Source organism: Anolis sagrei, chromosome X, assembly GCF_037176765.1.
Source record: "Anolis sagrei isolate rAnoSag1 chromosome X, rAnoSag1.mat, whole genome shotgun sequence".
NCBI classification, from domain to species: domain Eukaryota; kingdom Metazoa; phylum Chordata; class Lepidosauria; order Squamata; family Dactyloidae; genus Anolis; species Anolis sagrei.
In genome coordinates, this window is record NC_090034.1 from 49,687,441 (window position 1) to 49,715,033 (window position 27,593).

At 44.9% G+C, this 27,593-nt stretch overlaps 1 protein-coding gene across 1 annotated transcript in view; it reads left to right on the forward strand.

Moving 5' to 3' along the window:
• Nucleotides 1-443: 443 nt before the first annotated feature.
• CABP7 (calcium binding protein 7) overlaps nucleotides 444-27,593 on the forward strand; it is a 40,287-nt gene continuing 13,137 nt past the window's right edge. The window contains exons 1-3 of the mRNA XM_060785200.2: nucleotides 444-792; nucleotides 24,534-24,677; nucleotides 25,998-26,110. Coding sequence (XP_060641183.1) covers nucleotides 669-792; nucleotides 24,534-24,677; nucleotides 25,998-26,110 — 381 coding nt within the window. The 5' untranslated portion in view covers nucleotides 444-668. The remainder of the gene's footprint in view (nucleotides 793-24,533; nucleotides 24,678-25,997; nucleotides 26,111-27,593) is intronic.

Consider the following 27,593-nt stretch of genomic DNA (forward strand, 5'->3'; position numbering starts at 1 on the left):
TCTTCCTCCTTTCTATCTCTTCCTTATATCCATCAATCTTCCTTTCTCCCTTCCTATCCCTTCCTTCTATTCAATCCTTCCCTCCTATTTCTTCTTCCTTCCTTCCTATCTCTTCCTTATCAACCTTCCTTCCTTACTTCCGATGCACCTTGCCAAAGAGGAGGAGGGAAAGAGAGAGAAGGGGATGTGTGCCTTGTACAGGTGAAGGAAGGAAGGGGACAAGAGAGAGAGAGAAGGAAGGAGAGAGAGAAGGAAACTGGGGAGATAATAATAATAATAATAATAATAATAATAATAATAATAATAAGACTTTATTGATAACCCGCCTTCTCTCCCCGAAGAGAGAGAGGGGGGAGAAGGCTCTTCTTTGCCTTGCTTTAGCCTTCCTTCCTTCCACTCACTCACTCACTCATTCATTCCTCCTTCCCTGTTTTCCTTCCTTCCCTCCTTCCCCAATGTGTGATGCGCATTGGAGAGGAGGAGGAGGAGGAGGAGGAGAAGGAGGAGGAGAGAACGAGGGAAGGGGACGCGTGCCTGGAATGTGAATGAAGGCGTGAGTGAGTGAGGCAGGCAGAGAAGGAAGGCTTCCTCTCCGTTTTTCCTCCGTCCTTCCTTGATTCCTTCCTGGATGCCAAGGGGGGCCCCTGGCCGCGACCCCTTCCCCCAGGATGCCGTTCCACCCGGTGACCGCCGCCTTGATGTACCGCGGCATCTACACGCTGCCCAACCTCTTGGCCGCCCAGGAACGCGGCCCCCGCGACGCCCCCGACATCCCCGAGGACGAGCTCGAAGGTAAACACCAAGACCACCCCTGGGTCGCTTGGGGGGGCCCCTCCAGGAGCCCCCTCCAGGGCAGGCTTCATCCATAGACCCATCCATCTACCACTTCTCCCTCTGTCCCTCTATCTCTCTATACTTCCCTCCATCCATCTATCTACCTACACCTTACAGCTGGTAAGCTGGCTGGGATTTCTGGGACTTGAAGTCCAAAACAACTGGAGGAACCACTGGTCTATCTATGTATCCATTGTCTTCCCTATCCATCCATCCATCCATCTATCTAATCTCTGTATCACCCTATCCATCCATTGGTAGCTTGATGGCCATCAAGACCACGTTCCCACATCTCCAGGACCCCCTCCTTTGCAGTTTTCATCCATACCCCTATTTATCTACCTCTTCTCTCTCTGTCCATCTATCTGTCTTTACTTCCGTCCATCCATCTATATACCTACACCTTACAGTTGGGATTTCTGGGACTTGAAGTCCAAAACAACTGGAGGAACCACTGGTCTATCTATGTATCCATTGTCTTCCCCATCCATCCGTCCATCTATCCATCTATCCATCCATCCATCTATCTATCTAATCTCTGTATCACCCTATCAATCCACCCATCCATTGATAGCTTGATGGGCATCAAGACCACGTTCCCACGCCTCCAGGACCCCCTTCCTTTGCAGTTTTCATCCATACACCTATTTATCTACCACTTCTCTCTCTGTCCGTCTTTCTGTCTATACTTCCGTCCATCCATCTATATACCTACACCTTACAGTTGGGATTTCTGGGACTTGAGGTCCAAAACAACTGGAGGAACCACTGGTCTATCTATGCATCCATTGTCTTATCTATCTATCCATCTATCCATCCATCCATCCATCTATTTATCTAGCTATCTAATCTCTATTACCCTATCCATTCACCCATCCATTGATACCTTGATGGGCATCAAGACCACGTTCCCACATCTCCAGGACTTTCCCGCATCTCCTTTGCAGTCTTCATCCACAGACCTATTGATCTACCACTTCTCTCTCTGGCCCTCTATCTATCTATCTATCTATCTATCTATCTATCTATCCATACATACATACATACATAAGTCCATCTATCTATCTATACCATCCCATCTATCTACCTACACCTTACAGCTGGTAAGCTGGCTGGGATTTCTGGGACTTGAAGTCCAAAGCAACTGGAGGAACAACTTGTCTATCTATGCATCCATTGTCTTCCCTATCTATCTATCTATCTATCTATCTATCTATCTATCTATCATCTATTTAAGCTCTGTACCACCCTATCCATCCACCCATCCATTGATAGCTTGATGAGCATCAAGACCACCTTCCCACACTTCCAGGAGCCCCCTCCTTTGTAGTCTTCATCCATAGACCTATTTATCTACCACTTCTCTCTCTGTCCCTCTATCTGTCTATACTTCCATTCGTCCATCTATCTACCTACACCTTACAACTGGTATGCTGGCTGGTATTTCTGGGACTTGAAGTCCAAAACAACTAGAGGACCAAAGGTTGGGAACCACTGATCTATGTATACACCATTGTCTTGCCTATCTATCTATCTATCTATCTATCTATCTATCTATCTATCTATCTATCTATCTAATCTCTGTATCACCCTATCCATCCACCTATTCATTGATAGCTTGATGGGCATCAAGACCATGCTACCACGCCTCCAGGACCCCCCACCATTGCAGTCTTCATCCATACACCTATTCATCTATCACTTCTCTCTCTGTCCCTCTATCTATCTATACATCCGTCCATCCATCCATCTTTCTACATCAGTGGTTCCCAACCCTTGGTCCTCCAGGTGTTTTGGACTTCAGCTCCCACAATTCCTTACAGTTGCTAAGCTATCTGGGATTTCTGGGACTTAAAGTCCAAAACATCTGGAGGACCAAAGGTTGGGAACCACTGATCTAGCTATACTTCTATTGTCTTCCCTATCTATCTATCTATCTATCTATCCATTCATCCATTCAACTCCCCCCTCCCCCGCATGTGGACAAGACAAGACCCCACTCCCACACTTCCAGAACCCTTCCTCCATTTCATATCACTCTGTGTATCCATCCATCCATCTATCTATCCACCGAGCAATACATTTGTTGTCTTCTCTCTATATCACATTATCTATCTATCCATTACCCCCGACATCCCTGAGGACGAGCTCAAAGGTAAACATGACCATTCATCTATCCATCCTTCCATCCATCCATCCATTCATTGATAGGTAGCAAAACCCCACTTCCACACCTCCACGAACGCCTCCATTGCAGTCTTCATCCATAGAACTATTTGTCTATCACTTCTCTCTCTGGCCCTCTATCTATCTATACATCCATCCATACATCAGTCCATCTATCTATCTACACCATCCATCTATCTACCTACACCTTACAGCTGGTAAACTGGCTGGGATTTCTGGGACTTGAAGTCCCAAACAACTAGAGGACCAAACATTGGGAACCACTCATCTATGTATACATCCATTGTCCTATCTATCTATCTATCTATCTATCTATCTATCTATTCAACTCCCCACCCTGATGTGGACAAGACCCCACTCCCATGGCTCCAGGACCCCCCTCCATTGCAACCCCCCTCCACTGCATATAACTCCAACCATCGATCCATCTAGCCATCTATCAATACATCCATTGTCTTCTCTCTATATCACCCTATCCATCCATCCATCCATCCATCCATCATGTTCTCTCTACATCCCTCTATCCATCTATCTATCTATCATCTATCTATCTATCTATCTATCTATCTATCTATCTATCCATCCATCCATCCATCCATCATCTTCTTTCTCTATCACTCTATCTATTCATCCATCCATCCATCCATCCTCTATCTATATTTGTACTCTCTTGATCATCCTCTTTTATCTATCACCTTATCTATCTATCTATCTATCTATCTATCTATCTATCTGTTTTTATCAATTTATCACTACATCTCTATGGGCCATTCATCAATCCAGGCATCTCTATTGATCAGTGTTGACAAAGACTAATGTTGACAAGACTCTTCTCCAATTGATCCCTATTGATCAGCCCCACGCAACTCTCCACTCTTGTCCTCCATTGCCTCCAATCCTTTTTTTCCAATGCCTTCCATGCTGCTCTCTCCAATCCCGCCCCACCAACTCTATGGCCTGTTGCTCAACTGATCTCTCTCTCCCAATGGGAGAATGCCTTCAGTGATGTTTCTATATTGGCCAATAGGAGTTTGCACAGGTTGTCAATGGGGGAGTGTTAAACGTGGGGGGGGGGGGCATTATGGGATATAAAGGGGTGTGTTTGGGGGGGGGAGTCTATCTTATAGAACCATGTATTTTTCTCATAAAGTTCCGGACTAAAACCCAAAGCGGATCCATCTTATAGAACCATGTATTTTTCTCATAAAGTTCCGGACTAAAACCCAAAGCGGATCCATCTTATAGAACCATGTATATCTCCCATAAAGGTCTGGACTAAAACCCAAAGCGGATCCATCTTATAGAGCCATGTATATTTCCCATAAAGTTCTGGACTAAAACCAAAGCAGACCTGTCTTACAGAACCATGTATATCTCCCATAAAGTTTCGGACTAAAACCCAAAGCAGATCCATCTCATATAACCATCGGTCTTCTGAAGGAAAATGTAGACCCATTGTTGGTTTCTATTAGGTCCATTAGAGAATACAGATGACTGATCGCTTGGATTGGGGCCACTTTGGTGGAGAATATGGGCCCATTGCTTGCTTGGATTGTGTCCATTTTGGTGGAAAAAACATGATTTTTCAGTTGGATCGGGCCATTCTGATGGAGAATATAGACCCATTGCTTGGTCGGATCGGGTCCATTCTGATAGGAAATATAGACCCATTGCTTGGCTGGATCAGGTCCATTCTATTGGATAATATAGACCCATTGCTTGTTCAGATCTGGTCCATTCTAATGGAGAATATAGACCCATTGCTTGGTCAGATTATGTCTGTTCCGGTAGAGAATATAAACACATTGCTTGATTGGATCGGGTCTGTTCTGATGGAGAATGTAGACCCATTGCTTGGTCAGATCGGGTCCATTCTGGTGGAGAATATAGACCCATTGCCTGGTCAGATCGGGTCCATTCTGATGGAGAATATAGACCCATTGCTTGGCCGGATCGGATCCATTCTGGTGGAGAATACAGACCCATTGCCTGGTCGGATCGGGTCCATTCTGATGGAGAATATAGATTCATTGCCTGGTCGGATCGGATCCATTCTGATGGAGAATATAGACCCATTGCGTGGTCAGATCGGGTCCATTCTGATGGAGAATATAGACCCATTGCCTGGTCAGATCGAGTCCATTCTGATGGAGAATACAGACCCATTGCCTGGTTGGATCGGGTCCATTCTGATGGAGAATATAGACCCATTGCTTGGTCAGATCGAGTCCATTCTGATGGAGAATACAGACCCATTGCCTGGTCGGATCGGGTCCATTCTGATGGAGAATATAGACCCATTGCTTGGCCAGATCGGATCCATTCTGGTGGAGAATACAGACCCATTGCCTGGTCGGATCGGGTCAATTCTGATGGAGAATATAGATTCATTGCCTGGTCGGATCGGATCCATTCTGATGGAGAATATAGACCCATTGCTTGGTCAGATCGGGTCCATTCTGATGGAGAATATAGACCCATTGCCTGGTCAGATCGAGTCCATTCTGATGGAGAATACAGACCCATTGCCTGGTCGGATCGGGTCCATTCTGATGGAGAATATAGACCCATTGTTTGGTCAGATCGGGTCCATTCCGGTGGAGAATACAGACCCATGGCCTGGTCGGATTGGGTCCATTCTGGTAGAGAATATAGACCCATTGCCTGGTTGGATCGGATCCATTCTGTTGGATAATATAGATCAATTGCCTGGTCGGAACGAGTCCATTCTGATGCAGAATGTATTTATTCATTCATTTATTTATGACATTTCTACCCCACCTTTCTCACCCCAGAAAGGACTCAAGGTGGCTTTACATACCTTAAAACACAATGTACACTTAAATAAATATTAAAATAGTATTTAAAAGTACATTGAAAACAATTAAAACATTTAAAAATAATACATTCAGCGTTAAACATGAAATCCACGAGTGTAGTCCGGGCAGTTCCAATGGTCATTACCCCTTGTTCCAAGTCTATGTATTGCATAACTTCTCTAAAAGTTTGGTCACAAAGCCACATTTTCACTTTCTTGCAGAAGGTCAGGAGGGAGGGGGTTGATCTAATATCCCTGGGGAGGGAGTTTCACAGCCAAGGATATAGACCCATTGAATATAGACGCAGAATATATAGACACAGAAGATACACCCATTGCTTGGTCGGATCGGGTCCATTCTGGAGGACCCATTATCTGGTCGGGCCAGGTCCATTATGATGGAGAATATAGACCCATTGCTTGGTCGGATCTGGTCCATTCTGGTGGACAATACAGACCCATTGCCTGTCTGTCTACACATCTATCCATTATCCATCCATCCATCCATCATGTTCTCTCTATCTATCGATCTATACATCCATGTTCTTCTCTCTATATCACTCTATCTATCTATCTATCTATCTATCTATCTATCTATCTATATCTCTATCCATCATCCATTATTATTTCTCTATATACCCCTATCCCCTATCTATCTGTCTATCCATCCATCCAGCCATCCTTCATCTTCTCTCTATATCACTTTATCTCCCAATCGTCTGTTCATCCATTGTCTTCTCTCTATATCTCTCTATCTATCTCTATATCATCTCTATATCACTCTATGTATCTATCAATCATATCGATCAATCAATCAATCAATCAATCAATTATATCACTCTATCTTTCTATTTACCTATCTACACGCTCTCTACCACCCCCTCTATCTACCAGCTTCTCTATCTATATCTATCGATATCTATCACTCTATCTTTTGATCACCTTTTCTATTTCTTTAATTATACTAGCAGTCATCTCTCGATATCACTCTCTCTATCCATCCATCCATCCATCCATCCATCTTGTTCTCTCTATATCCTTCTGTCTGTCTGTCTATCTATCTATCTATCTATCTATCTATCTACCTATCCATCCATCCATCCATCCATCATCTTCTTTCTATATCACTTTATCTCTCTTTCCATCTGTTTATACATCTATCTATCTATCCATCCATCCATCCATCCATCCATCCATTCATCATGTTCTCTCTATATCCCTCTGTCTGTCTGTCTGTCTGTCTGTCTATCTATCTCTCTATCCATTCATCCATTATCTTCTTTCTATATAACTCTATCTCTCTATCCATTTAGCTATACATCCTTTCTCTTCTCTTTCTCTCCACCCATCCATTATGTTCTCTTTATATACCTCTATCCTCTCTATCTGTCTGTCTATCATCTCTCTATCTATCTATCTATCTATCTATCTATCTATCTATCTATCTGTCTATCACATTATCTTTTTATCTATCTACTCATCTCTCTACACTCTCTCAGCCACCCTCCCTTATCTATCACCTCGATCTACCTCTCTCGCTCCATTGATCTCTATCACTTTACCTTTTGATCTCTGTATTGATCTATCTTTTTAATTCTATCATCTATCCATATCTCTATATCATTCAATCAATCAATCAGTCATCTCTCTATTTCACTCTATCTATATACCTATCTATATACCATCTCTCTATATTACTCTATATTACTCTATCTATCTACCCTTTCTTCTTTGTGGCCTTGGCAACGGCCCCTCTCTTGCCTCTAATCTTGGGTCCCTTTGCTCGTCTACATTTCTCATGTTCTTCCGCTGGCTTGCTCTCATTTCAATTTGGTGCAGAATTGCTCTGCGGAGGAGGCAGGGGGATTCCCAAGGATTGTTAAACAAATCTCTTTTTTGGGCTCATTCCATCCGAACAGAGAGAGGCACATTTGGCTTGGCTTGCCCATGGGCAGCCTCTAGTGGCCAGAAGGGGAGACATAGAATCCAGTTGTTGTCGCCTCCGCAATTAGTTCGACTCCTTTGAGGCTGGAGATCATCTGCCTTATCTTCTGCTCACTTCGAGCAGCTTTCTTACCTTTACTTACATTTCCTGAACTATATACACATTCACACTCACTCATCACCGTGGTCCGTTGAAAGAGAAATAAATCACGGTGCCTGAGACATTTATATGTCTCAGGAATACCTGGCAACTTTGCACAGTTTTTGGAGCATGTCTCAGAATTTTTTGCCCGCGTATCAGAGAATTACTACGGATCCCTGGGTATTGGATGTAGTACAGAATGGCTATGGCATCGAGTTGCAAACACAGCCCACGTTGGGCCATCTGTGTACATCCCCTTCCTCCGCTGTCTTACTTACTTAGGCGATCCCTTGTTGTCCGAGTAAGATTGTCTTCCAAGTTCGGTGTCCTGGCGGTGGGTCCATAGGTGACTGAGGAGCCCTATTCTTGATCTGCATATTCTCCCGCAGTGAGGGCATCAGTTTCCAGGTGGAAGGCGGTTCCGGTCGGGGTTGGCTTGATGCGCCTTCCTTTTGGCATGTTTCTCTCTTTTGCCCTCCATTCGTGCCTCTTCAAATTCTACAGCACTGCTGGTCACAGCTGACCTCCAGCTGGAGCGCTCAAGGGCCAGGGCTTCCCAGTTCTCAGTGTCTATGCAGGAGTTTTTAAGGTTGGGTTTGAGTCCATCTTTAAATCTCTTTTCCTGCCCACCAACATTCCATTTTCCGTTCTTGAGTTCGGAGCAGAGCAACTGCTTTGGGAGACAGTGATCAGGCATTCGGACAACATGGCCAGTCCAGTGGAGTTGATGGTGGAGGAGCATCGCTTCAATGCTGGTGGTCTTTGCTTCTTCCAGCATGCTGACATTTGTCCGCCTGTCTTCCCAAGAGATTTGTAGGATTTTTCAGATGCAGTGCTGATGGAATTGTTCCAGGAGTTGCATGTGACGTCTGTAGACCGTCCACGTTTCGCTGGCATAAAGCAGCGTTGGGAGGACAATCTGTCTATATAAAAAATGTAATGTTCGTTTGTGGGATTAACAGAACTCAAAAGCCACTGGATGAATTGACACCAAATTTGGACATGAGACACCTATCAGGCCAACAAGTGACCATCACTCATTAAAACACTGAAAAACACAGCAGAAGAGACTTAAAAAGCCAAAAAAAAAAAAACATTATCTTACAACGTATCCGCATAACCACATAAATACACTTATACACAAATACACACACACACACACACACACAAAACACATATACACAGACTGGGCCACAGCAACACGTGGCAGGGGTCGGCTAGTCTATCTATATAAAAATGTAATGTTTGTTTGTGGGATTAATATAACTCAAAAACCACTGGACGAATTGACACCAAATTTGGACACAATACACCTGTCAGGCCAACGAGAGACTATCATTCAGAAAAACACTGAAAAACACAATGGAAGGGACTTAAAAAGCCAAAAAAAAGAGAGAGCAAAAATGCATTAAAATGCATGTGCAAACGCACATATACACAAATATATACACACACACACATACACACAAAACACATATACACAGACTGGGCTACAGCAATGCGTGGCAGGGGGTGGCTAGTCTATATAAATAAAAAAATGTAATGTTTGTTTGTGGGAGTAACATAACCCAAAAACCACTGGACGAATTGACACCAAATGGCTCCGGTCCTTCCTGGAGGGTCATCCTCAGAAGGTGTTGCTGGGGGACACTAGCTCAGCCCTGCAACCCTGCAACCCACAGGGTTCAGTACTGTCTCCCATGTTGTTTAACATCTACATGAAGCTGCTAAGAGTTCTGGAGTTCTGGAGTTTGATGCAATCTGTACACAGATGACGTCCAACTCTATCAAACCTTTCCACCTGTTGCTAAGGAGGCTGTTCTGGATGAGGTCGAACAAATTGAAATCGAAGCCAGACAAGACAGAGGTACACTTGGTCAGTTGCAAGGCCAAACAGGCTATAGGGTTGCAGCTAGTACTGGATGGGGTTTATTTATTTATTTAGTACATTTGTGTCCTATCCTTCTCACCCCCAGGGGGAGCGGGGCTCAGAGCGGCTTCACAACAAACACTCGTTCAAGTGCTAACCACAATCATAAAAATACATTCAAAACAGTTCATTAAAATACATTACATTAATAAGACATTTGTTTAAAACCAGTGTCTGGGTCAGTCCATTGTCATTCATATCACTTTGAGTCATATTCCTGATGGCTACTTCTACTGTTCAAAGGCTTGGTCCCATAACCGGGTTTTAACATCAACTATCTGGATCAGTCGCAGTCTGGCTTCAGTCCTGGCCACTGCACCGAGACGGCTTTGGTCGCCTTGGTGGATGACCTCCGTAGGGAGCTGGATAGGAGGAGTGTGACCCTGTTGGTTCTCTTGGACATCTCAGCGGCTTTCGATACCATCAATCATGGTATACTTCTGGGACGACTCTCCGGGATGGGCCTTGGAGGGTCGGTCCCAGATGGTGAAGCTGGGTGACATCTGCTCGGACCCCTGGCCTTTGACCTGTGGGGTCCCGCAAGGTTCCATTCTGTCTCCCATGCTTTTTAACATCTACATGAAACTGTTGGGAGAGGTCATCCAGAGTTTTGGAGTTGGGTGCCATCTCTACGCAGATGACACACAACTCTACTACTCTTTTCCACCTAACTCCAAGGAAGCCCCTCGGGTGCTGGACGAGTGCCTGACCGCTGTGGCTGTCTGGATGAGGACAAACAAGGTGAAGATTAATCCTGACAAGACAGAGGTCCTCCTGATAGATCATAAACTGCATCAGGGTATAGGGTGGCAACCTGTGTTGGACGGGGTTGCACTCCCCCTGAAGTCACAGGTCCGCAGTTTGGGAGTCCGCCTGGATTCATCACTTACGCTTGAGGCTCAGGCGTCGGCAGTGGCCAGGAGGACTTTTGCACAATTAAGACTCGTGTGCCAACTGCGACCGTACCTTGTGAAGGCGGATCTGGCCAGGGTGGTCCATGCCTTAGTCACCTCTAGACTAGATTACTGTAATGCGTGGGGCTGCCCTTGAAAACGGCTCGGAAATTCCAGATGGTCCAACAGACGGCAGCCAGGTTGTTAACTGGGGCTTCTTACAGGGAGTGGTCAACCCTCCTGTTCAAGGAGCTCTACTGACTGCCATTCATTTTCCGGACCCAATTCAAGGTGCAGGTTCTTACCTACAAAGCCATGAACGATTTGGGACCCGCCTACCTTCATGACCGCATCTCTGTATACGAACCCACACGACCTCTTCAATCATCTGGAGAGGCCCTGCTCATGCTCCCACCTGCATCGCAAGCGCGATTGGTGGGGACGAGAGAGTGAGCCTTTTCGGTGGTGGCCCCTCGACTCTGGAACTCACTCCCCAAGGACATCAGGCATGCCCCAACTTTGGCAGTCTTTAAGAGGAGCTTGAAGACGTGGTTGTTCCAGTGTGCTTTCCCAGAATAATGATCCTATAGCACGTTGTCCTCCAAAGCACTTTTTATTGTTTTAGGTCTGCTCGTATGTTCCCACAAACCGCCCCATCACTTTTTCACCCATGCCCAGCATTATTTTTTAATCTATTAATTTTAATTACATTTGGCCTACCCATAGATTTTAAAGTGTGTTGTCCTATTGATAATGCTTATGTTATTGTTTTATTGTTTTGTTGTTTTTAAATTGCTTGTATTGTTGTATTTCGGGCTCAGCCTCATGTAAGCCACACCGAGTCCCTTGGGGAGATAGTAGAGGGGTATAAATAAAGTGTCATTATTATTATTATAAGTTTCTTTCTGAAGGACAGGGGTGACAGGATTAGTCTGATGTCATTGGGAAGGGAGTTCCACAGGTGAGGAGCCACCACTGAGAAGGTCCTGTCTCTCTTCCCCACCAGTCGCTTTTGCGATGGTGTTGGGATCGAGAGCAGGGCCCCTCCAGCTGATCTTAAACTTCATGATGGTTCGTAATGGGAGATACATTTGGACAGGTAATCTGGGTCGGAACCGTACAGGGCTTTAAAGGTTAAAACCAGCACTTTGAATTGTGTTCGGAAGCAGACCGGCAGCCAGTAGAGCTGGCTCAGCAGTGGGGTTGTATGCTCTCTGGATGCTGCTCTAGTGAACAACCTGGCTGCTGAGTGTTGGACTAATTGAAGCTTCCAAACAGTCTTCAAAGGCAACCCCACATAGAGTGCATTGCAGTAATCTATACGGGATGTAACATGAGTGTGGACCACCGTGGCCAAGTCTGACTTCCAAAGTACGGGTGCAGCTGGCGCACAACTTTTAATTGTGCAAAAACTCCCCTAGCCACCGCTGAGACCTGGGGTTCCAGGCTTAGCGATGAGTCTAGGATCACTCCCAAGCTGTGAACCTGTGTCTTCAGGGGGAGTGTAGGCTGTAACCCTATGTCCTGTTCAGTCTTGCGACTGACCAGGAGGCCCTGTGTCTTGGCTGGATTCGGTTTCAATTTGTTTGTCCTCATCCAGAGCGTCACAGCTGCCAAGCACAGGTTCAGGACCTGAACAGCCTCCTTAGTGACAGGTGGGAAGGAGTGATAGAGCTAAACATCATCTGTGTAGAGATGACATTCCCCCTGAAGACACAAGTTTGCAGCTTGGGAGTGATCCTGGATTCATAGTTGAGCCTGGAACTTCAGGTTTCGGTGGTGGCCAGAGGAGCATTGCCAACTGCTCCCAAACCTTGAGAAGTCAGACTTGGCCATGGTAGTTCACACTCTGGTTACATCTCAAATAGACTACTGCAATGCACTCTACGTGGGGCTGCCTTTGAAGACTGTTTGGAAGCTCCAATTGGTCCAACAGGCAGTAGCCCGATTCCTCATTGGAGTGAGGTACAGGGAGTGGACATCCCTCATGTTATGCCAGTTCCACTGGCTACCAGTTTGCTACTGAGCAGAATTCAAAGTGCTGGCTTTAGCCTATAAAACCCTAAAAGGTTCTTGCCCACTTTAGCTGTCTGAACGTATCTCCCTCAATGAACCATTCTGGACACTAGGATCCTCTGGGGAGGCCCTGCTCTCAGTCCTGCCTCCTTCACAGGCACGACTGGTGGGGATCAGGGACAGGACCTTCTCAGTGGTGGCCCCTCAGCTATGGAACTCCCTTCCCAGCAAGATTAGATCGGCTTCCTCCCTCCTGGTTTTCGGGAGGAAAGTTAAAACCTGGCCGTGGAACTATGCATTTGGGGAATAGTGCAGTATGGAATCGACATAAATGTGGCAGCACAAATGACGACCATGGGACTTGGCTTATGTTTTTAACAGTTTTAATTGTATTGATTTGTTTTCTCTGTTTTATTGTTTATATATTTTGTATTTGTAATGTGGCACTGAGATGGCCAAACTGGAAGCTGCTCTGAGTCCCCTTCAGGGTGAAATAGAGCGGGATCGAAATATAGTAAATAAATAAACAAAGGTGTGATTGGGCCTTTGCACCCATCGGCTTTTCAGTTTTCTTTTCTCTCTCGATATTTTTTGGTTCCTAAAAAGGATAAAAGCCAAAGGCCAGTTTTGGATTTGCAGGACCTGAACCATTATGTTCACTCCTGCAAGTTCCGGATGGCAACACCGTCTACAATTCTCCTTCTATTGCCAGAGGGGAACATGGTTTGCCACCATAAATTTAAAAGATGCATATTTTCACGTCTCCATCCAACCAGATTTCCATAGACTACTGGCATTCATGGTAGGACATGACACTTTTTTGTTTCTACATGCTCCATTTTGGTCTCACAACAGGAATATGTCTCAGGAATACTTGGCAACTCTAAATGAATTCAGGTCTCCAGGGCCAGATGAACTACATCCAAGAGTATTGTAGGAACTAGCAGAAGTCATTTTGGAACAACTGACAATAATCTTTGAGGATTCTTGGAGAAGTCCCATAAGAAGACTGGAGGAGGGCCAGTGTTGTCCCGAAGTTAAAGAAAGGACCCAAACAATGACCAGTGTCCAGTCAATCGGACATCAAAACCAGGGAAGATTCTGGAGCACATCATGAAGGAGCCTGCAGTCACTTAGAAAGGAATGCTGTGATTACTCAAAGTCAGCATGAATTCCTCAAAAAGAAAAAAAAGACATGCCAGACTCATCTGATTTCTTTTTTTGATAGAGTTACAAGCTTGGTAGATGCAAAGAATGCTGTGGATGGAACATATCTTTGTTTCAGCAAGGCCTTTAACACAGTCCCCCATTACCTTCTTGTAAGCAAACTACTCCAATGTGGGCTTGGCAATGCTACGATTAGGTGGGTCTGTAATTGGTTAAGCAACCAAACCCAAAGAGTGCTTCTCCCCAATGGTTCCACTTCTTCATCCTGGAAAGAAGTGGCTATTTGGGTGCCATGAAACGGGTTCAGTCCTGGGCCCAGTTCTGTTCAATATATTTATTAATAACTTGGATGAAGGTTTAGAGGAAATACTTATGAAGTTTGCAGATGACACCAAATGAGGAGGGAGAGCTACTACTCCAGAGGACAGGATCAGGATTCAAAGGGACCTCAACCGATTAGAGAGCTGATTGGCCTAAACTAACAACATGAATTTCAACAAGGACAAATGTAAGATCCTACACTTAGGCAGAAAAAATGAAATGCAAAGATACAGGGCGGGTGATGCCTGGCTCTATAACAACAGTCCATGTGAGAAATATCTTGGAGTCTTCGTGGAGAACAAGCTGAACATGAGCCAAGAGTGTGATGCAGCAGCTCAAAACGCCAATGGGATTTTGGGCTGCATTCAAAGGAGTCCAGTGTCCAGATCGAAGGAAGTCATGTATTCTGCTTTGATTAAACCTCTTTATCTGGAATCAATTTTGTCCAATTCTGGGTCCCACTGTCCAGAGGAAGAAGATGACTCAAATGTCAAAGGTCTGGAGACCATGAATAATCTCTCTGAGGAGCATCTTAAAGAGGAGCTGGATTTGTTTATCCTGCAGAAGAGAAGGCTGAGTGGAGACATGAGAGGAGCCATGTATAAATATGTGAACGGGTGTCATAAGGAAGAGGGGGCAGAATTGTTTTCTGCCCTGGAGACTAGGACTCAATGGAGACAGGAGAGGAGATTCCACCTGAACATTAAGAAGAACTTCATTTCCATAAGAATAGCTGTTCAACAGTGGAACTCTCTGCCTTGGAGTCTGGTGGAAGCTCCTTCCTTAGAAGCTTTTAAGCAGAGGCTGGATAGCCATCTGTCAGGAATACTCTGATTGTGCTTTTCCTACATGGAAGAAGGAGGTTGGACTAGATGGCCCATGTGGTCTCTTCCAACTCTATGATTCTATGATTCCATATGCTCTTCTTATCAGATCTCATTATTCAAAGCCTGCCTATGGGTGTGGCATGCAGTCCTTTTCCTCTTGATCTAAGGCATGCCCAGATCACTCCTCTGTTCTTAACCCTTTCATGTCTGGTTTTAGACATTGTGTGATTAGCAGAAATGGATTTTTAACTATTACACTGTTGTGGCTTGGTAAGTGGCTGGGGATTCTTCTGATGTTTCAGAGGTTGAAGGAATTGATAGGTTTCAAAGTGAAGAGTCTGCTAGTGATCCAAGAGAACTGCAGGCCGAGGAAGCCGTTGTTTGTTCCCAGGCAACAGAAAGTGAAGATTTCAGTTCCCTTGTGAAATGGGGAATTTTCCCATGAAGCCAGATTAGGTTTGCGGATGGAGGGAGTGAAGGATAGACTAATTAGACATATTGAGAGACTCCGTGAGGAGGCTTTGAAGTCCAGGTGCATTCAGCATGATCTCATGGTTTTTGGTCGGGCTTAAATTAAGTGGTGTTTACTTGGTGCCTCTCAGAGGAGACAACATTGCCATAAAGATGGCTTTCTGGTCTCGGCTCCCAAGTCCATGATTCTGGTAGTATTGGACTCTGGTGTGGTGCTGGGTGAAAAGTTGTCTCAAGGCTAGAGTGCAACATACACATGCATTTGAACCCTCACAAAACCCGCCTCCTTCGGCCTCTCCTGAGAGGAATCCTGCCTTCTTGTCTGGGGAAAACGCCGTCATGAAGTCAGGAAGGCAACACAGAAGCAGACCTGGCCTGCCTGTCTCTCTTGGCCAAAAACAAAAGAAGCAACATGTTCCTTGTCTTGCCGACCTTGACGAGTTCATAACAATAATGGATGGTGGTGATGAAGGAGGAGGCCGGGTGACATAAGGAAGCACAAACAAAGCCACTTGTCAATGCCAGGGTTTTGGCGTCTGGCAACCTGGTGGGCAAGGGCAGGACAGGCAAGCGCTGGCCAAAGTTGTTTCAAAGTGACCGCCATTTGAGGTCCGTCGGTGGTTCCCAACCTTTATAATTTTATAATATGCAGACAGAACACCATAATGAGACTTAATTGAAAAAATGATGTGACTTTTGAGTTTGTATTTCTTTCAGGAGGTGGAGAATCCTTGGATTATTGCTCAATGCCACACACATGTTGTGGCATTGAATAATAGTCGATTGGTTCTTCGCGAGAGTAGAATCCCAGACAGTAGCATACTCTGATGCTGCCAGAACCCCATTCGCAGGCTCAGGCGACAGGAGGGGTTGACTGGGTTGAAAGAAGGGGACTGTGAAGGCTCCAATGCCCACCCCCTCCATTTCCCCAGCATTTAACTCTTCTTTCCTTACCTGCCCTTGAGGAGGCTGCTGCTGCCAGAGCCCCGTTTGCAGACTCTTCCTTGTAACCCAGTATTCCTACCACCTGGGCCTGTAAGGAAGGGAGGATCCAACATTGGGCAAAGGGAAGGGGCAAGAATATCAGTGTTGGATGCTTCCTTGGATGTGAAAATATGATCTGCGACCTCACCATTACTACACCATTGCCTTGAAAGCATGCGGCAACGAGAGCGACTGATCTCGCTAAACTCTCTTAGAGTGCCGAGGCAACAGGGATGTCGGAAGGGGAGAGGCTGACTCCCCACAAAAGATTCTTACTACCACATCAACTCTAGATCATTAATATGGATTTCTGTGGGTGAGCAGATGGCGACTACTGGATGGCATACCTTCTGTATCAGAAACTAGAGCTGATGTGGTCTATCCAATGCAATTTCCTGAATCAGCACCCTAAATAACCAAACCGAATCTAAAGTTGACCAAAAATTGATTTGTAACGCTTTTGGTTATTTATTTATCGTATCAGGATTGAACCAAGGGCACAGTTGTAATGGATTTAAAAAGCAAGCAAACAAACAAAACCCCACAAAGTTTGAAAACTTGGCATTATATTAAATATCCTTTGACCAGAAGCTGTCCACTTGAAGTGCCTCTGGGGTTGCTATAAGAAGGTCCTCCATTGTGCATGTGGCTGGGCTCAGACTGCATTGTAGTAAGTGGTCTGTGGTTTGCTCTTCTCCACACTCACTTGTCGTGGACTCCACTTTGTGGCCCCATTTCTTAAGGTTGGCTCTGCAACACGTGGTATCAGAGCGCAGTCTGTTCACCGTCTTCGAAGTCGCCCAGTCTTCTGTGTGCCCAGGAGGGAGTCTCTCATCTGGTATCAGCTATGGATTGAGGTTCTAGGTTTTAGGCTGCCACTTTTGGACTCTCGCTTGCTGAGGTGTTCCTGCAAGTGTCTCTGTAGACCTTTCTTGATTTAAGGCATTGTTGTGCTAGCTGATATCCGAAAAGAGGATGAGCCAGAGATGTCACTGCCTTTGTCCTTTCAGGACAGAAGACAATGAAAGGATTAGTAGGATAATTATATAAAATGATGATAAAAGACGATGAATATGTAGTAAGAACATTACAAAACAAATGGCAGAAGGAAGGGTCACTCACAAAACAAACTATAGAGTAAGTAAAGAAGGGGGGAAAGAAAATTAAAATGGAAAAATATAAAGAATTAGAAAGGAAATGTATCTGGGAATGGTACAGGACACCAGCTCAATTAGCAAATATGGGAACAGGACTAAGCCCAATGTATTGGCATTGTAAAGTAGAGAAAGGCTGGTTTGCACATATGTGGTGGGACTGTTTAAATGCAATAACTTTTTGGGAGAAGATATTTTTAAAAAATGGGGAAATTTTTCAAAATTTAAGTTAATATAGAATTTATGTTAATGGCAATTACAGGGAATAAAAACATTGCTGCAAAGAACCAAGACCTATTTAAAGCAATGATTTTAGCAGGAAAGGAGGTAATAGCCTGGGGATGGAGAGATGAAAAAAATGGAACATGGAAAATTGGAATAACTGTTTATTTGAGCAAGTCCAACCAGATATTATTGCATGTATAACCCAAGAAGTTTCGCAAGAGGACAAAACAGAAGAAATTAAAGAGAAATGGGCAACTTATATGAAATGGGCTGAAGAAGGGGAAGCCAGCACTGATATTGTACAAAAATTAAGAAAGGTTATGTTTGTGGTTAAAAGTAAAGATATAGAGAGAAAAGTGGTGGGAGGGGTAGGGAAGTGTGGTGGGAGGAGTGGGGAGAAAAACAAACGAATCTGTAAGGAATGTGAATGGATAATATAGAAATATCTTATCATAATGTAAACCTACAATACACGTTTATTATCTGTTCAAATATGTTATTTTGTTTGTTTTTTAAAATGAAGATACCACTCAAAGCAGAAATATTTTTATTGGGAATCACAGAACAAAAAATTGATAATAATACAGATAAACTTCTTTTCTTATCAACAAATATGCTACGCAAGATTATGGAGAAAAAGTGAAACACCTAAAATCCAAGATTGGAATAAAAAGATTATGAACATAACAAACATGTACAGATTAACCTATTTAGTTGGGAGCCCTCCCCCCCCCCCCCCAGGACCAACTGCTGCTCTGAGATCAGAGTGAAGAGAGAGGCCAGGAGGGCAGTTCCATCTTGCCCCTAGTGTCATCAGTTGGGAGACACCCCCCCCCCCCCAGCACCAACCGCTGCTCTGAGATCAGAGTGAAGAGAGGGGATAGGAAGGCAGTTCCAAATTGCCTCCAGTATCATCAGTTGTGAGACCCCCCCCCCCCTCAGCACCAACCGCTGCTCTGAGATCAGAGTGAAGAGAGAGGCCAGGAGGGCAGTTCCATCTTGCCTCCGGTGTCATCAGTTGGGAGACACCCCCCCCCCCAGCACCAACCGCTGCTCTGAGATCAGAGTGAAGAGAGGGGATAGGAAGGCAGTTCCAAATTGCCTCCAGTATCATCAGTTGTGAGACCCCCCCCCCCCCCTCAGCACCAACCGCTGCTCTGAGATCAGAGTGAAGAGAGAGGCCAGGAGGGCAGTTCCATCTTGCCTCCGGTGTCATCAGTTGGGACACCCCCCCCCCCCCAGCGCCAACCGCTGCTCTGAGATCCGAGTGAAGAGAGGGGCTAGGAGGGCAGTTCCATCTTGCCTCCGGTGTCATCAGTTGGGAGACCCCCCCCCCAGCACCAACCGCTGCTCTGAGATCGGAGTGAAGAGAGGGGCTAGGAAGGCAGTTCCAACTTGCCTCCAGTATCATCAGTTGAGAGACCCCCCGCCCTCAGCACCAACCGCTGCTCTGAGATCAGAGTGAAGAGAGAGGCCAGGAGGGCAGTTCCATCTTGCCTCCGGTGTCGTTGGGAGCAGTTGGGAGACCCCCCCCCCCAGCACCAACCGCTGCTCTGAGATCAGAGTGAAGAGAGGGGCTAGGAAGGCAGTTCCAACTTGCCTCCAGTATCATCAGTTGGGAGACCGCCCCCCCAGCGCCAACTGCTGCTCTGAGATCAGAGTGAAGAGAGGGGCTAGGAAGGCAGTTCCAACTTGCCTCCAGTATCATCAGTTGGGAGACCCTCCCCCCCCCAGCGCCAACTGCTGCTCTGAGATCAGAGTGAAGAGAGAGGCCAGGAGGGCAGTTCCATCTTGCCTCCGGTGTCATCAGTTGGGAGACCCCCCCCCCCCCAGCACCAACCGCTGCTCTGAGATCAGAGTGAAGAGAGGGGCTAGGAAGGCAGTTCCAAATTGCCTCCAGTATCATCAGTTGAGAGACCCCCCCGCCCTCAGCACCAACCGCTGCTCTGAGATCAGAGTGAAGAGGGAGGCCAGGAGGGCAGTTCCATCTTGCCTCCGGTGTCATCAGTTGGGGGACACCCCCCCCCCAGCACCAACCGCTGCTCTGAGATCAGAGTGAAGAGAGGGGCTAGGAAGGCAGTTCCAACTTGCCTCCAGTATCATCAGTTGGGAGACCCTCCCCCCCCCAGCGCCAACTGCTGCTCTGAGATCAGAGTGAAGAGGGAGGCCAGGAGGGCAGTTCCATCTTGCCTCCGGTGTCATCAGTTGGGACCCCCCCCCCAGCACCAACCGCTGCTCTGAGATCAGAGTGAAGAGAGGGGCTAGGAAGGCAGTTCCAACTTGCCTCCAGTATCATCAGTTGAGAGACCCCCCCGCCCTCAGCACCAACCGCTGCTCTGAGATCAGAGTGAAGAGGGAGGCCAGGAGGGCAGTTCCATCTTGCCTCCGGTGTCATCAGTTGGGGGACACCCCCCCCCCCAGCACCAACCGCTGCTCTGAGATCAGAGTGAAGAGAGGGGCTAGGAAGGCAGTTCCAACTTGCCTCCAGTATCATCAGTTGGGAGACACCCCCCCCCCCCCCAGCGCCAACTGCTGCTCTGAGATCAGAGTGAAGAGGGAGGCCAGGAGGGCAGTTCCATCTTGCCTCCGGTGTCATCAGTTGGGGGACACCCCCCCCCCCCAGCACCAACCGCTGCTCTGAGATCAGAGTGAAGAGAGGGGCTAGGAAGGCAGTTCCAACTTGCCTCCAGTATCATCAGTTGGGAGACACCCCCCCCCCCCCAGCGCCAACTGCTGCTCTGAGATCAGAGTGAAGAGGGAGGCCAGGAGGGCAGTTCCATCTTGCCTCCGGTGTCATCAGTTGGGACACCCCCCCCCCAGCACCAACCGCTGCTCTGAGATCAGAGTGAAGAGAGGGGCTAGGAAGGCAGTTCCAACTTGCCTCCAGTATCATCAGTTGGGAGACACCCCCCCCCCCCAGCGCCAACTGCTGCTCTGAGATCAGAGTGAAGAGGGAGGCCAGGAGGGCAGTTCCATCTTGCCTCCGGTGTCATCAGTTGGGACACCCCCCCCCCCCAGCACCAACCGCTGCTCTGAGATCAGAGTGAAGAGAGGGGCTAGGAAGGCAGTTCCATCTTGTCTCCTGCATTGTGCTTATAATATAATATAGTATCATATCATATCATATCATATTATAATATAATATATTATATATACATATAATATTGATATTATAATGTAATACAATATACTACTACTAATAATAATATGATGTTATAATTATATATTTTATATTAAATTTAATATTGCGAATAATATTACAATACAATGTTATGGTACAATGTATTTATTTATTTATTTATTTATTTCAAAGTTTTATATACCGAGCTTCTCACCTCATAAGAGGGACTCAGCCCAGTTTCCAACCATAAAAACACATACAACCGGTAAAATATCAAAATACACATTACAATAAAACATTAAAAAAGCACATATATTTAAAACTACAGTGGTCAGTCGTCATACTAAAATCGAATATACACCGTCTTCCATCCAGATCATTGTCTCATTCTTCAAAAGCCTGTCTCCATAACCACGACTTCACCTGTTTCCTGAATGTCAGGATTGTTGGGGCGGTTCTAACCTCTGGCGGGAGAGAGTTCCAGAGTCACGGGGCCACCACCGAGAAGGCCCTCGGTAATATATAATATATAATGTAATATATAATATTAATATTGTGCTATGATAATAATATAATATATTGTATTTACTTTTTACTTGCTAGCCGCTTTGAGTCCCCTTCGGGGTGAGAAGGGCAGCATATAAATGCCGTAAATAAATAAATAAATAAATAAATAACATTTATTACAAAAATATAAAGGGAAAATAGAGAAAGAGACAGATTGGACACCGATAACAGAATATTTGAAGTAAAAATAAAAGATAAGATAAATATAAGAATAGAAATCTCCCACATACCAATAGACGAATATAGAGAAGAAAGGAGGAAAGAAGATGAGAAGAACCAGAAAGACTATAAAAGAAAGAAAAGGAAGAATCCCTCCTTGAAGCAGCTCGGAAGTGGGACCGAAGTCATCATCATTCCTCCTTTCTCCTTTTCTCTCCATCTTTCCCTTCCTCCATTACTTTCTAGATTTTCTCTTATATATATTTCCTCTTTTCTTTTTCTCTTCTTTCTCTTTTCTTTCCAGCTTTTTCTTTATCTCATTTCAAAGTCTCTTTTTAAAATTAGATATTATGAAAAAATAATAATAAAGATTATATTTCAATTTTTTTTAACTGCCTTGGTCCTTTCCTTGGCTGCTACTTCCCGGCGGATGTCAGGAAGTGACCAGAAGCAACCTTTTTGGTACTAAAGTTGGAGAGTGGTCCCAGAGGTTTTTTGTGAAAGACCCCCTCCCATGGACCACTTTTTTTTTTGTGAACCACCTGTGGTTCACGGACCACTGGTTGGGTATTTATTTATTTATTTACTATACTACTACTAATAATAATCATCATCTTTATTTATAACCCACCTCCATCTCCCCAAAAGGGACTCGGGGCAGCTAATATGAGGCCAATCCCAAAAACAATACAGCAAAATTAGACATAAAACAACTGAAAAATTACATCATAAAGTAACAAAATAAAATAATCAGTATAAAATAACATAATAAAAATAAGCACAAAGGGAGGGACAGATGCACAAGATAAAATGTTAAAATACTGTAAATATACAGTATTTATATTCATAAATACTATAAATATACAGTATTTATATTCATCGATACTGTAAATATACAGTATTTATATCCATCAATACTGTAAATATACAGTATTTATATCCATCAATACTGTAAATATACAGTATTTATATTCATCAATACTGTAAATATACAGTATTTATTAGGCATGTGCAATCCATGGCTCTAAATGGTTCTAAAGTACTTACAAAACTAAAGTTCTGGTGGTGAAAACTAGGGGGCGCTGGTGCTTTGCTTCTACGGTGTTGCTAAAGTTCTGGCGGTGAAAATTTCAGAACTCTAACAAAACTTTCAAAATGTCATTATTATTTCATTACTGGCGATTTTTATGACAGAACCTATTAGGAATAGCCATTTATAATTAAATTTTGAAAGTTGTTTTAGAGTTCTGAAAGTTTCACTGCCAGAACTTTAGCAACACTGTAGAAGCAAAGCACCAGCTAGTTTTCACCACCAAAATTTTAGTTTTGTAAGTACTTTAGAACCATGGATTGCACATGTCTAGTATTAATATTCCACTCTTCTCACCCCAAAGGGGACTCAGAGCGGATCACAGAACACACATATACGGCAAACATTCAATGCCGATTATAGCAATGACAAGGCAGACAACAGATAGAGGTCTATACAGTGTTCCTTTGCTACTTCGTGGTTCGCTTTTTGCGGACTCGCTGTTTCGCTGGTTTTTGCCTCCCAGTTTATAAATGGTTGCCATTGCCCAGAGCGGCGTTCTAATCCCGATTCATGGCAACGATGGAGTGTGGAAGGGGGTTTTACCCTCCCCCTCGGGAGAGAGGCAGCCAATCAGGAGAGATTGCAAAGCAAAGCAGAAATAGCTAGCAAAAAAAGGTGTGTGCTGCCTTTAAATCTCTCCTCACTTCTGCCTCACCCTTGGAACTCGATATACATATATAGCATCCCTACTTTGCGGATTTTCACTTTTCGCAGGTGGTCCTGGAAAGTTTCCCATCTTTCGGCGTCTTTGGGGGCTGTGCTCGGTTCCGGCCACCAGGGGTGCTGTTGCTCCATCTCCTTGCTGAAGAGCTTTCTTTATTCATAAACTTCCTCCTTTTTCTAATCATTGTCGATCCTAAATACCTCCCCACTTTAATGCGGTTCCTATTTATTTGTTTTCGAACTGCTAGGTAGGCAGCAGCTTAGCTAAAGATCAGGAGCTCACCCTGACCCAGGCTTCGAACGGTCAACCTTGTGGTTTGGTAAGATTTATTGTAGCTTAGTGATTAGCCTGCTGTGCTTAAGCCCGGAACCATAAGTTTACATGATAGCCCACAAACGCAGTCCCATTAGACAGCAAGCTGGTCTCTATGAGAGGCAGAGAAATAGGGAGGGGTAGAAGGAACGCCTAAGCTAGGAAATTACGCTTACCTTTTTAGGATTGATTAATTCCTTGTCTATATCTAATTAGAAGTATTTGTGTTTGTTTGTCTATCTGTTCATGCCCCAAAGGCTGTTTCTAGGTGAAGTGGACCTCTGTGAAGTCAGGGGAAGGGAAAAAGGAAGGAATGGAAGGAGGGAAGAGCCACAAAGAGAGATATGGAGACATTGGCAAAGCTGGAGAAGGGAGAAAATACGCCTTGTTTCCAGAGCTGGAAAAGGGAGAAAGTAGGCCTTGTTTTCAGAGCTGGAGAAAGAGTAAAGTAGGCCTTGTTCTCAAAGATGGAGAAGGGGAAAGTAGGCCTTCTCAAAGATGGAGAAGTGAGAAAGTAGGCCTTGTTCTCAGAGATGGAGAAGGGGGAAAGTAGGCCTTCTTCTCAGAAATGGAGAAGGGGGAAAGTAGGCTTTCTTCTCAGAGATGGAGAAGGAAGAAAGTAGGCGAAGAAGACGACGAAGGGAGAAAGTTTGCTTGAATGCACTGATAAATGAAATAAGCTTATGCCTTTCTTCTCCCTGCAGAGATCCGTGAGGCCTTCAAGGTCTTTGACCGGGACGGCAACGGCTTCATCTCCAAGCAGGAGTTAGGCACGGCCATGCGCTCCCTGGGCTACATGCCCAATGAGGTGGAGCTGGAGGTCATCATCCAAAGGCTGGACATGGACGGTAAGGCCTTCACTAGTAATTTGTTTGTATATGATTCTGTTTGCTTACTGTATTGTATATGTGTGTTTCGGTATGTTTCTTGAGGTTGTGGGAGAGGCTGCAAATCACATGATCAAATCTGGGACTGCTCAGAGCTCAGACTCCCTTTGAAAACACAGAAATGCTTTAGCCATGAAATGCTTTAGACTTCAGGCTCCATTAGATCACAGAACACAGAGACACCATGTAGACTGGATTAATGGATGGATAGATAGATAGATAGATAGATAGATAGATAGATAGATAAGGTGATAGATAAAAGAGGATGATCAAGAGAGTGCAAATATAGATAGATTTATGGATAGATTTATGGATAGGTGGATGGATTGATGGTTAGATGGATGGATGGATGGATAGAAAGATAGATAGATAGATAGAGAGAGAGAGAGAGAGAGAGAGAGAGATGAATTGATGGATAGATTGATTGATGAATTCATGGACAGAATCATAGAATCAAAGAGTTGGAAGAGACCTCATGGGCCATCCAGTCCAACCCCCTGCCAAGAAGCAGGAACGTCGCATTCAAATCACCCCCGACAGATGGCCATCCAGCCTCTGTTTAAAAGCTTCCAAAGAAGGATAGATGGATAGATAGATAGATAAATGGATTGATGGATAGATAGATATATGAATGAATAGATAGATGAACTGATGGATGGATAGATTCATAGATGGATAGATAGAGGGGTGAATTGATGGATAGATTGATGAATGGTTGGATAGATAGATGGATAGATGGATAGATGGATAGATAGATAGATAGATAGATAGATGAATTGATGGATAGATAGATAAATGGAATGATGGATGGATGGATGGATGGATGGATGGATGGATGGATGGATAGATAGATAGATAGATAGATAGATAGATAGATAGATAGATAGACAGACAGACAGACAGACAGACAGACAGACAGATAGATGGAGGGATTAATGCATGCATGTGCTGATTCAGACTCCATGAGACGCCATGAGACTTTGGACTGTTAAGAGCAAACTCATGTTGCGGTTGATTATAAGAAAGACGCCCTGTGTTATCTGCACAGATAAACTCCTTCTGTAACTGGAGTGACAAATTATGTCCCTGTATGCTGACTACATGAAGGTTATGATTCAATCAGATAGGTTATTTTTAACGAAGTTTACTTTATTTTTGTCTCTTGAAAGCATGATATAGAAACAAGATATTTTATGGGAGAGTATATGTTTTTGAGTACTGGGGAAAAAACACTTCTGAATAACTGCTATATTTTGTGCATTGGCCATTATTCTCTGCCAGGGGACGGGCAAGTGGACTTTGAGGAGTTCGTGACGCTCCTGGGACCCAAGCTCTCTGCCTCCGGGATTCCCGAGAAGTTCCATGGGACGGACTTCGACACTGTCTTCTGGAAGGTGAGGTCACCTTCATCCCCTCTTCTGCCTCCCTCTCCTTCTCCTCTCTTTTCTTCTCCTCTGTCTCTCCCTTTCCCTTCTTCATCCATCTTTTTCCTCCTCCTCTTCTTCTCCTGTTTGTTGTCATCTTCTTCCTTCCTCCTCCTTCTCCTAGAGTTAGAAAGGAGCCCAAGGGCCATCCAGTCCAACCACCATATCTGTGGATTTTGTGTGAATTTATATCTATATCCATATATCACAGAATCCAAGTCCAACCCCATTCTGCCAGGAAAAGACCATCTAAACCTTCCCAACAGATGGCCATCCAGACAAAACCTCCAGACAAGGAAGGAGACTCCATCAGGGTCTCCTTCTAGTTGTGACTCATAGAGTCCCTGCACGTGGAGTTGCTTTCAAGCTTTGTATCATCTGAGCAACCGTTTAGGTAAGAGTCAATTAAATCCTGGATCATTCTTGATATCTCGTGCCTGGACTCCATACTTGAAAATGTACCAGAATATTTTACCCTTCATCCTCTTCTCCTTCCTCCTCTTCCTATTCCTCCTCTTCTCCTATTTCTCCTCGTTATTTGTTCTCCTCTTTCTCCTTGGTATCCCCCCCCCATTCTTCTTTCTCTTCCTCTTCATCCTTTTCCTCCTCTTCCCTTAACTCTTCCTCCTCTTCCTTCCTCCTCCTGTTTCTTTTTCCTCCTTCTCTTCTCCCTCCTTTTCCTCAATTTCTTCCCCTTCTTCTTTTTTCTCCTCTTCTTCCTCCCTATTCTTCCTCCTCCTCTTTGTTCTCCTCTTTCTCTTTCTCCCTCTTCCTCCCCTTCCTTTTCTCCTTTCTCTTTGGCATTCTCCTTCACTTCCTCCTCCTGTCTTTCTCCCTCTTCCTCCTCCCTTCTTTCTCTCCCTTTGCCTCCTTCTCTTCTTTTTTGTCCTTCCTTTCCTCCTCCCTTCTCACTTCTCCTCTAGTTTTCTTTTCTCATCTTCCTTGTTGTGCTCCTCTTCCTCCTTCTTTTCTTCCTCTTCCACATCCTTCTCCCCTGCTTCCTCTTCGTCTTCTCCTCTTCTCCTTCTCTTCTTCATCTTCCTCCTCTCCCTCCTACTCCTCATCTTCTTTCTCCTCCTTCTATTCTTCTCTTCCTCTTCTCCTTTCTCCTTGGCATCCTCCTCCCCTTCTTCCTCTCCCTCTCCCTCTTTTTCCTCCTCCTCCCCTTCTTCTTTCTCTTTCCTTTCCTCCTCCCTTTCTTACTCCTCCTGTTGTCTCCCCCTTTCATCTTCCTTGTTGTCCTCCTCCTCCTCCTTTCCCCCTCTTCTTCCTCTTCCTTCCTCCTCCTTCTATTTCTCCTTCTTCTCTTCCTTCTCCCCCTTCTTCCTCTCCTTCACCTTCTTCCCCCTTTTTTCTTTTCCCCCTCCCCTTCTTCCTCTTCTCATTTTCCTCCTCCCCTTCTTCCTCTCCCTCCTTCTCATCTTTTCTCATTCTTTTCCTTCTTATCTCATTC